This window comes from Neltuma alba, unplaced genomic scaffold (assembly GCF_004799145.2).
Source record: "Neltuma alba isolate B1F8T4 unplaced genomic scaffold, ASM479914v2 tig00004613_pilon, whole genome shotgun sequence".
NCBI lineage: Eukaryota > Viridiplantae > Streptophyta > Magnoliopsida > Fabales > Fabaceae > Neltuma > Neltuma alba.
In genome coordinates, this window is record NW_021633789.1 from 1 (window position 1) to 11,342 (window position 11,342).

At 37.3% G+C, this 11,342-nt stretch overlaps 3 protein-coding genes across 3 annotated transcripts; 1 reads left to right on the plus strand and 2 right to left on the minus strand.

Annotated features, from left to right (window-relative positions):
• Positions 1-3: 3 nt before the first annotated feature.
• Positions 4-748, minus strand: LOC114745331 (E3 ubiquitin-protein ligase Os04g0590900-like; the record flags this gene model as incomplete). Its single annotated transcript, XM_028933488.1, has 1 exon — positions 4-748. A coding segment is annotated over exon 1 (480 nt), but the record flags the coding sequence as incomplete, so codon positions are not given.
• A 2,104-nt stretch (positions 749-2,852) lies between these two features.
• LOC114745327 (29 kDa ribonucleoprotein, chloroplastic-like) lies at positions 2,853-5,467 on the minus strand. The gene is made up of 5 exons (XM_028933485.1): positions 5,422-5,467; positions 5,112-5,329; positions 4,908-5,006; positions 3,231-3,527; positions 2,853-3,093 (listed from the first exon to the last, which is right to left on the minus strand). The coding sequence occupies exons 1-5, from the start codon at positions 5,465-5,467 to the stop codon at positions 2,938-2,940; spliced, it is 816 nt and encodes a 271-aa protein (XP_028789318.1). The 3' UTR covers positions 2,853-2,937.
• A 3,133-nt stretch (positions 5,468-8,600) lies between these two features.
• On the plus strand, positions 8,601-10,040 carry LOC114745328 (protein TORNADO 2-like). The gene is made up of 2 exons (XM_028933486.1): positions 8,601-9,184; positions 9,540-10,040. The coding sequence occupies exons 1-2, from the start codon at positions 8,687-8,689 to the stop codon at positions 9,825-9,827; spliced, it is 786 nt and encodes a 261-aa protein (XP_028789319.1). The 5' UTR covers positions 8,601-8,686; the 3' UTR covers positions 9,828-10,040.
• The last annotated feature ends 1,302 nt before the right edge of the window (positions 10,041-11,342 follow it).

Consider the following 11,342-nt stretch of genomic DNA (forward strand, 5'->3'; position numbering starts at 1 on the left):
CAGTCTGATATGCTCATCTTCTCGAAACTCACTGAGACAAACAGAGCAGTCTGTGACACCAACCAACCCATCTCCTTTTTTGTACTTACACACTGTGATTGACTTTATCAGAGCTTCATCTAACCCATTGGTTTGGACATGCCAGGGCTCGTGCAGCGAAGGGTTGTGGTTATCTTCAATCTCATCATTCTGGGGAAGATTCTCTCCGTCTGAAGATCTTCCTCTGTTCCCACAGTACTTGGACATGAACGTGTAATAACTTACCAGAAGGAAAGCACTGGCCAATATCCCAATTATGGCTATAACGAGAGGAGAGAAATTTGGGGATGAATCGTCATCTTGAGGGAAATCGAGGGCAGGTGGAGGAGGAGGAGGAAGCACTATATAACACCACTGTGGACAGTAAACACTGCAAAAACCTTGAGAGCAATCTCTGATGTTCACGTAGGGAATCCAAGTTTTTGGGTTGCCAAGCGCAGCCATGGAAAAATATTACAACTTGGGGTTCTAATCATGGAGTTTCCATCTTCCTGCTAAGCAAACATGGACAAAATTGATCTTATAGCCCAATGATTAGAATGAGTGAGTGAGAGAGAGAGAGAGAGAGAGAGAGGATGGGAGAAGATGAGTTTCTGGGAAAGGAAAAGATGGCGTGGAAAGAAGGGAAAGACGAGGAAAATGGGAGGACCAATTGGCATGCTTTTGCTTTTCTTTTGTTGTGCAGGGCTTTCTCTTTTCTTTGTTACAACAGTATAATGGCCTCTTGACTAAACAGTGATCATGTTTGTTGGGAATTTATTGAAGTAATCAATACTTTTTCTATTTAATTTTTCTTTCTTGTCCTCCTTGATTTCAACAAAGTGCAACATAGTGCTTTTTTTTTTTTTTTAACGATTTGAACGAAAGGGATTTAGTTCTTTTCTATTCATTTACTTCTTCTCTTTTTATTTTGAAAACATTTGGTTAACTTGTAGTAACTTGGAGATTCAAATGCTACGGTTTTTCTGAAAAATCAAAATAATCATGATTCAAAACTCACTGTAATTCCATGCAGGGCTATTAATGTGTGGAGCCACTTGAGCCGTCAAGTTTGTTGCACCAGGCACAGCTAATGTAGTTAGGACTTCTAATTATTTATGAACGAATTTATGAACATATCCTGTCCCAATTTATTCAGAACACGATAACTAAACATAACATTTCAATGAATATGGAAAAAGACAATATTCGACATTTTAAAAAAAATTGAGTTTATCTATTTATTAATTGATAATATCGAACATGCCTATACTATGCTAGTGTGTTTGACAACCATTTCTGAGATACAAGGAAGAATCATATATATCGTTTGATCCATTAGGCTGGTTTAACCACAGTCATAATCTCAAATATATCGCTTAACACAAGTCTTTTGTTCTGATTTTGAAGTCAACTATCAAACAAGTGACACGTGGCGGGGTGAATATATATTCAAGAGTAAACGGATAAATATATTCTGCAAAGAAAAACCAAAGAAAGAATAGTTAGGAAGGAATCTTAAGGTTGAGAGTACTAAATTATTTGCAATTCAACAAAGATATGATGCTCTCTTAATTTGTCTCTTCTCCTCTCTGTGCATCATATCCTCTTTTCTGTGGACCTTAATTAAGTAAACGACCACCCTATTCTACTTTGCATATATTCTTCATTTCCAGGAATCTAAGTATCTACCTACAACCTGGGGTTAACTTGTTGCTAAGTGCACAGAAACTTGCATTTTCTTTTATTAAATTAACTGATATTCCAGCACATAGAAAACCCTAGTCTTCTAAATTAAAAGCCTAAACTTGCACGTCATCCACAACTTCAATCACAAGACAGCTGAATTTTATAATGCTAATACTCATCTACACAGTAATCATGAGCATTGACTCTTGAGGGAATAAAGCCACAGCTAAATAAGAGTGGTTTTTAAATTTAAAGTAGTTTACTGTCAATTCAAGAGTCTTCTTTTAGTCTTCATTAATTCTCGCTTCCTCCCACCAAATTACATGTATTATGAGTTTGACAAAGATATTAATTTATATTTATGACCAAAAACTATGCACTGGCACTACTTGCACAAGTTGTGATCCAAATTGTTTGAGATATATCAGTGAAGAAGCACTGTTAGCTGATTAGGGATTCATGACTGTAATGGCCGTATTGTGACCGAAGCTGATAATATTACCTTTATACTATCAACAGCTTATTGTCTTTCTCTTCCTTTGATGCACTTCATCTTTCCATGCTCTGCCGACAACTTGTCACACTTTAAGTGGTGGCTTATGTGGATTGTTTTGTACGGGTACATGAAGAAGCATATATTCCAAATCTGCTTAAAAAAAAGAGTATACTTTCATATGATAAAAGAAAATTCATATCTGTCAAATTTATGGGTTTGACAGGTCTTCTGGGAACCACTGACATAATGAGAAAACTGAGCTCATCCAAGTTTCTTGTGAGTTGTTAATCCTCTCAGTACTGACTAAAAATTATTAATTATTATTTTATTTCAAGGTCTGGCGTGTGTGCGCGCAACCACATTTATAGTTTTACAGAATTCAAAGTTGGGTAAATTAGCTGGTCAGAAAAAACTTGGTAAATATCAGTCTTATAATCGATTCCGCACTAGTTATATAGCAAACATAATCACAAGGAACATATCTTCCCCAAAGTACAAGATCTAGGTTTCCTGGACATTGGTTATAATAAATCGTCTCACTATACATGGATTCCAGCTCTAGAAACTGATGAGTCTGGTGAAAGATGATGACATGGATGTAGAATTAAATTATCGTAATCGTGTGTACAGGTGTTTGGTTTTGAGGTCAAAATCCAGCTCCCCACATCGCAGTCCACGGAGCATGGTCAAAGTCTCAGATAATTGAGAAGGAAAAAAAAAAAAGAAAAGAAAACCTATGATTCTGCCAGTTCACCATCAGAACCTTGCTCTTCTACTTTCTCTGGTTCTGCCGCTTGATCATCAGAACCTTGGTCCTCCCCTTTCTCATCCCCAGATTCTTTGACAGTCCTTTCACTGAATTTTAGGCGAAGTGGTCGCCCCATTAATTCCTGCAAGGCATAGCTCAAGGGTAAGTCATTTTCATTCAACATGAGAACTGAGACAAGCCTGAGAAGAAGTCAAATCTGTCTAAAATGACATCAAGAGAAATTACAAGGATAGTGGCCAGCTACAAGATGATAATTACCTTCCCATCTAGAGTAGAAATGGCAGCCTCTGCTTCATCTCTTGTAGAAAAAGAAACAAATCCATACCCAGCAGATCTTCCATTAGGGCTGTCAAAGACAACCCTGGCTGAAACCGGTGACTTGAAATTCTCTGCAAAGAATGCTCTGAGATGGCTAGATCTTGCTTTCCAGGCAAGATTCGACGCATAAATTTTATGGCTTGTTTCGCCGGCAGGGGGACTTTTAGGAGGGCGTGGAGGAGGAGGTTTCTTGAATCTCTTTGCAAGCTCTACCCTTATTATCCTGCCAGACAATTCCTATATTGCAGGGTTCTGAGTCAAGAGAATTGTTGCCAGACAGATTTTAGAGCAGATATTCAAATTAATTTTTTTGGTCATTCAGTTTTGGCACTGTTTGGTATATGCCAAAGCATTACACAGAGAACTTTTAGGATAGAAACGACTTGAACAATTTAGGATGTCCATATCACAAAATGGTGAGCCGAAAAACTGGACTTCCATTGATACTGTAAGTACAATAGATGTGTACAGTTAAAGTCACTTAGCTATATCAAACAGATACAACTAAAGCTTATAACTTAAACTAAGTATACAAATCAACTATAGAAGTATGGGTAGAAAAAGTTCTATTATTCCTCTATATAGTCCAAAATACTTCGCATGGGGAAAAACGTGGGTTAAAATTGTTCTAAGAAATGCAAGTGAAACTGACCTTACTACATGGACCCCATAAACAACAGAACTTCATCGTTTCATTAGGAAAACAAGCCACCTTATTTTGTAAACTGCTAGTGTTACTAAAAACTAGATCTTATACTAAGAATCAAAGGTAGTATCTTGTTTTTACGCTAAAAGTGTGACTGCTTCAACTGAAACGAATTGAAGAAGATAGTGTACAAATTCCGGCTCATTGATAATGTTTTGCAAAAGTCAAAACCAGTAAAAGACAAGTTTTTGCATACCAATTTCAACTGAAACTTGATTCTTAAGTACCAGATCATGCAAACGCAAAGACAAAGGATCACAACAATGAGGACAATATTCTCAAGTAAAACGCTCCGCAAACTGAAGAGGAAATTTAGTCAAGCTGGGAACGCCTAGGCTCATTGTGGAGCACAAGTGATTAAAATTCAGAGTTTGAAGAAAGCAAAACGTGATGTGATTCTGCCGTTTCCTAATTCCTAGGAGACGAGATTTGGCTTTCTTCATTGCTGACTATAGGCCTCTAGACATATAATTCCACGATGATGAATTATGAATAGAGCAATCCAGTTACTGATCTCTGACTGAATTGCCAGTGATAAATGCGATTAGCCATAGGGATTTCATGTCCTGATCATTATATCTCCCGGGGTTCTAGCACACTCGCATAGAATAACCCACAGAACTAGCAAATTATTTCTACTTTTTCAAAGAAAGGATCATTAAATGGTAATGCAAGGAACTCATCATCTAGACCCCAGTTCCCGAAGACCCGATTCTGCAAACGCTAGTCTGAGACTGTATCGATACACAGTACCAACTTTGAGAAAATGAAAACAAATATATGTAACAACATGTTATATCAGACCCAGAACGAAAAGTGCTTTCGACATATCAGTGCTATGTATAAAGAATAAAATTCTCAGACCAAACCGAAGAATCGCACTGAAATAAAACCACATAGAAGCAACTCACATGAGAGTCAAATTTATCAATTGCAGTCTGCGCCTCTTCCCCGGAAGCCATAGTGACGAAGGCAAATCCTCTGCTCTTGCCATCTTTGTTTTTTATTATCTACTTCAATTAAAAAGCAAAACTTCAACCTTCAAAATTAGAGAAATTAGGGGGGACGCGGGATAAGAACCCCAAATAAAGTTGCGAGATGAGAAATTGAAGAACCTCGACATCGGTTACAGTTCCGCATTGACCAAAGAGGTTCTTGATGTCCACCACCGATAGCGACCATGGTAGATTAAACACGTAGAGCTTCTTTTTTATGTTGTTTTCCTGGGTTTGCCCTGGGTTTTCTTCTGTTACCGCCTCTTGCAGCGCAGAGCATAATTCGAAGCAGAGCCTCCTGCTGGAGTCGATGGAGATAAACTCGAGGGACGACGCAACTGTGGGAAATGGGAAATGAGATAAAGAGAAGTGGAGACTTTGAGCTTTATCGAATCGAATGATTTGGTGGATAAAGAGTACTTATTAGAACAGCGGAAAGATCCCAAGACTGTGAGTCCAGATTCTAGAGTGGCCATTGATTGACAGTAAGGAGGACGAAGAAAGCGGATAAAGCTGAGGTTGGATATTTTTGAGTGTGTCAATATATATACAGGTTCAATGGCGTCCTCTTTGCCCTGACTAGGCATGCCTCCAAATTGAACTTCTTCCAACTACAGTTACAAGCTTGAATGAAAAGAAAATATATCAATATCTAAAATGACAAGTTTTAGAATGTAAAGATAAAATTTTGATAAATATATTCGATCGCAATAATCATTAATGTACTATATATATAAACAAAATTAAAACATTAACAAGAGAAGAGAAAGTGGACAGTAGGTTGAAATAGTTAGTGAGGCAAAAAAAAAAATTAAAATAGTTATGGCTAACTGTATTCTATTTTTCAAAAAACTTAAATTTATTAATTCTTTCCAATATAAAATAGATGATGATTTTTTTTTTGGGGCCTTGTTCGCTGACAGGATATAAAATGCCTTCCCAATCTCTCACATTCTTTATGTTGATGACTCTCTTTTCGTCTATGAGTGTACAATCAAGAGCTTGGTGCTGTAAAGATAGTACTCAATATGTATGCCTTGTGGTCAAGACAGGATTGTAATAAATATTTTCTTATTTTCAATCTAATGTCACGCATGCTATGAAGTTGTTGGGGAATCATTTGAATCCTCCTTAGAAAGTATCTTGATACTTGGGTTGATTCTGGCAGAAGTAAAGCTATTATTTATGATCAAGTTCTCACTTTGATTGAGCATCGGACGCATGCTTGGCAAACTAAGCTTCTCTCACAAGCTTCTCGACTCGCTTTGATTAAATCAGTCTTAGCAGTAGTGAATATTCATGTTCTTTCATGCGTAAGCCTTCCTCAATATGTTTACAACCGTATTGACTTTTTCTGGAGATTTAATGGTGACAAGAGCAGAACGCACTTGATAAATAGGAATGTTCTCTTCCAACCTAGAGAGAAATAGGGCTTGGGGCTTAGATCTACAGAGGTCATGAATCAGGTTCTACTAGCTAAACAAATATGGAGGATTATGACTGCTGAATCTGACTCTCTTTTGGGTGGCACTTTAAAGATTAAATATATTGATCTGAACTCTCATTCCGTCATTAGATTACTTATAACTCCTCTTGGATTTGGAAAAGCATTGCTGAAAATGTTCATCTGATTTTAGACAATCTAACTTGGAAGGTAGGAAATGGTGACTTGATCCCGGTGAGTCTCATGCACGGTGGCTGATTTGTTAATGCATGTTTTTTCTTCTTGGAATTGTTTGCGTTGGAATACTGCTTTAATCTCACACTCTATTCACATCATATAGCAGAGAAAATTATTAAAATTCCTGTCTCAATTTGCCTGATAGCCTTTCTTGGACTGGTAATGCCTCTGGTCTCTACATAGTTAGGAACTAGGTTGTTAGCCTCCAGTCACTCTTTTAATAATTTGAGAGATGAAGCTTTTTGGAGAGTCATATGGAAAGCCTTTTACCTTTTAAATACATTCTTCATTTCTAGAAACTGCTGCATAACGCACTTTCTTCTGGTGATATTCTTACCAAGCATCATCTGCCTGTCAATATTTTTTGCTTGTTTGGATGTGACAAGTTTGAATCTCTTAAAACATATTTTTTTGTTTTCATTGTCCACATAGTAGATCCTTATGGTTTGGATGTTTTTCTTTAAGAATACCTGATTTGGACTTTGATGGATTGAAGATTTAGATTAAGGATATTCTTCCGCAGTTGTATCATAATGAGCATCCCAATTTGTTCGGTGGGATTTTGTGTTTATTGGGAACTATTTGGCGCAAACAAAATCAAGCTATGCAACATGGAAAGAATGATGATCCTCATATGGTGATAAGAGAAATCAATGGCTCGCTTGCCCTCTCTCATATGGCTTTTGAAAAGCCAGCATGCTCTATTTTTTGATGTGGCAATCTTATGATAATTTCAGAAGATGATTTGAGAAATCTTGCAGATTGGAGCATTATCTTCCGTAAGTTCAAGCATCTACGAAGGCATTTTTGTCACTATGTTATTTGTTGGCAAAAGGCTGCTTTAACAGAATTTGTATGGAAAAATACTTCTGAGCCTGATTTGCCATTTCTATCTGGGTGCCTGAGAGCTTCTTTGCTATGGATTCGTAATTCTGATATAAGCAAGCAGGAAGAGCATCATGATTTAAATATTATGTAGGTTGATAAAATTTCTTTTACTATGAAGGTAGCTTATCATTGCCAATCTTCAACAATCACCTGGCAGGAAATTTTAGCTCTTCTTCATGATTTTCATGTTCTAACATTTTAATTAATTCCTTTTAATTTTTTTCTACTTGTTTTAGCACTTTATCAACATTGTTTCTTTTTAATATATCATTTTTCCTTTTCTTAAAAAGAAAAGGAAATAATAGATAAACTTTGCCCAATTCATACTTCATCTTGCCATTCTTACCGTGTGACTAGTTTCAGGGAACAAAATGGATAATTTTTTAAGGTGACAAACAAAATATATAGATTTTACATACCACCAACACCCAAATGGAAAGTGCGTGAGTATGAACTTTGCATTTAATATCACCTCCTCCTCTTTCAAGTCTTAATATAATAATCAAATAATTAATTTAAAAATATTAAAAGAATTAGTTAAATTAATTAATTATAATAATTAATAAAAATATTTTTAAAAAAGATGAAAAATAAAATATATTGAAGTCCTCTATTTAACATAAAATTCAACTTCCAACCTTTATATTAAATACTAGTATTTATAAACAAACAACTTTTTCCCCTTTTAATTGCTCCACATGTCTGAGCCAGAGAGAAGGTATGTGAAAACAAGTCAAGCTTGCTTCTGCAAAAGCATCAGAACCCATCAATGCATTCTTCTGATTTTTGTCCATGGCTAGCTGATCCAACTCATCAGATCTCCATATCATCTTTCCCTCCTCTCTTTTCCCGCGCAGCATAGTCCTTTCAAGGTAGGTTTTTCCAAAAAGTCAAGCTCAATGTGAATGTGCCCCAAAAATCAAAACCCTCATGTATATTAAAATGATCTCTACTTGGTAATGGCCCCAAAAATTGCTTTAATCAGTAGCTATCACTAGGGATCCAAGGAAAGGAACAAATATTTGTGGGGCACTCTTGTCTTGGTTACAACAAAACAAAATACCATCTTTGTATTTGAAGAAAGCAATCAAACACACTATCAAGCTCGCCCTCTGATCCCCTGAAGATGGCACTGAGCAACCATGCCATCGGAGCGATCAACTTCGTTGCCGTACTCCTCGCAATCCCGATAATCGGCGCCGGAATTTGGCTAATGAACGAGCCTGCAAATGCCTGCGTTAAGACACTACAATGGCCGGTCATTCTACTTGGGGTTCTGATACTGCTGGTGGCTCTAGCTGGCTTCATTGGAGGGTTCTGGAGAATCCAATGGCTCCTCATTGTCTACATGGTGGCCATGCTCGTGCTCATTATACTTCTGGTGTGCTTGGCGGTGTTCATCTACATGGTCACGCTCAGAGGCCACGGCGACATTGAACCCAACCGAGCTTACTTGGAATACCATCTCGACAACTTCTCCGGCTGGCTCCGCCGCCGTGTCAGGAGTTCCTATAAATGGGACGGCATCAGAAGCTGCCTTAGCGCCTCCAATATGTGTAATGAGTTGAACCAGAGTTATCGCATGGCTCAGGACTTCTTCAACGCACATCTAACGCCCATGCAGGTACCTACATGATTTTATCTAATTTCATCATCAGTTTTTACGGTGTCTTTTAGGCTTGTTTGTTTTTCACTTGCCCTCGGCCAATCATCCCAGAAAGTAAGATTTCCTTATCAAGATTCTTCAACCTTGAGTTATGAACCTACTTTTTCTTTTTTTTTCCTGTCCGCATTCAACTCTTTTGCTTTTGTTTTTCTTTTAGTTAACGCCCGACTGTCCTTAGATTTGGCTCCAAACTATGTTCCTTTCTGTGCAGTCTTAATAAAGATGCAACCTTTATGATATCCTTAGATTTCGTTTTGAAAATAAGTGCCTTGGGTTTTTAACTCGATGTTGTTTATGTGTTTTTGAGATGTAGTCTGGATGCTGTAAGCCACCAACACAATGTGGGTACACTTTTGTGAATCCAACCTACTGGATAAGCCCCATTAATACAGCAGCTGATATGGATTGCCTTCAATGGAGCAACGACCAGACCCAAGTGTGCTACAACTGCGACTCGTGCAAAGCTGGGTTACTGGCAAATCTCAGGAAAGAATGGAGGAGGGCTAATGTCGTTTTGATCATCACTGCCATTGTCTTAATCCTAACTTACCTCATAGGTTGTTGTGCCTTCAGGAATGCCAAAACTGATGAGATGTTTTAGCAAATACAGGCAAGGCTACACTTGAAATTAGAAATCGGTGAGACCTGAAAGTGAAGCTCATGTACTGGTAGAAAGCTATATAGTTCTCAACAGCTAGAGAGCAGAGTCTGTATTGATTCTCAGTGGGGTTTGTGTTTGAAAAGTGGTCTGTCCATTATTTATGATTTTGTATCTCTTTTTTTGAATCATCTGAAAAGATGTTTGGACCTTTTATGAATAGCGTTTGAAACTTTGGGGGTGGGATGGGAGAGGGTCCGCGTGATTTGCGTCATAGAGGCCACCGAAAGTTGATTTCTCGAGTTACTAAATGCTTATATATTGACACTATACTATCACTGTCCAAGCATCACAAGGGCTACTTTCTCACTTTACTGGAGGGTTTTCTGGGTTTTTGTTACAGTTTGATTTGTTTATTATTAATTAATGCCTATTCGTATTCAGAATTTGCCTCGTCAAAGTTGCTGCTGGGGAAAGTGATTTGGATTATATATAATGAAACAACATGGATAATCAATGAGAGGATCCTTTTGATTCCAAAGCTTCCTTTTGATCCATCTTCATGTTTTGAATGTATCATTGCCTTGGCTGGATTGATATTAACAAGAAAATATGGGATGGGAAAGCCATGATTGCTCGCAGCACTACAGCAATTCACTGTGCGTACGTAACTTTAGCAGCAAAAACATGATAGGACAAGATAGAAATAACAGGGTGGATCCCATGCCCAGATTTTGAACATGACCATGGGTTCGGATATGCTCATCTTTACATCAAGATATGTCTATAATAAATCCAACGGTTCATATTTTATTTACTTTTATTCTTAATATTTTAGTTGTTTTTTTCAACCTTAACAAGTACATAATGTAAAATAAACACGATATCTTAATTGCTTTTAAGAAAAGGAACATGAAACCAGTGAATTGTGTAAAATTAGAACTTGATATATACATATATATATATGATTACGAAGTTCAAGAGAAAGAGAATTATCATCATTATTTTGCCACCGGTGAATATGTACGATTGTCAATGGCAGACGTACAAGTGTTGTTTTTATATCATCACGTTATACTTTGATATTTTTCGCCCTTTTTTTTTTTTCCTGGGGGTATACTTTTCGCCTAGTTTTGTTCTTAGTAATGGAGCCCAATGGGGCCTGACTAAACAAATGGACCCAAAAGAGAAAAGCCCAACAAGAGTCCATCTTAAAGTTAGCCCAAAAAGTAAACTTAGTTAAAGGCCATGAAGGTACGAGGCACTATTTACATATGGATCATCTACTGATACCAATGGTATTATGGGCTTCTTCCAATAAATTAGACGCTTTGTTTATGCCCAATTTAATGTCCATGTTGGCCATTACTGTCTCATTTTGGCATCAAGCTTGTTCTGGTTCTCTGAGTATGATCCATTCTTCTCTCTCTTAGAGCCCTGCAACATTCATAGATAATTTCCGTGCACAAATCTGGCGAAATGCAAGCTAATTACATTTAATATAAAAACAAGCTAAGC

Coding starts and splice junctions, on each gene's coding strand:
- LOC114745328 (XM_028933486.1), top strand. CDS start 8,687: ATGGCACTGAGCAACCATGCCATCGGAGCGATCAACTTCGTTGCCGTA. Junction 9,185..9,539: donor CACATCTAACGCCCATGCAG/GTACCTACATGA, acceptor TTTGAGATGTAG/TCTGGATGCTGTAAGCCACC.
- LOC114745327 (XM_028933485.1), bottom strand. CDS start 5,467: ATGGCCACTCTAGAATCTGGACTCACAGTCTTGGGATCTTTCCGCT. Junction 5,007..5,111: donor GAACTGTAACCGATGTCGAG/GTTCTTCAATTT, acceptor TAATTGAAGTAG/ATAATAAAAAACAAAGATGG. Junction 3,528..4,907: donor TTGATAAATTTGACTCTCAT/GTGAGTTGCTTC, acceptor CCTGCAATATAG/GAATTGTCTGGCAGGATAAT.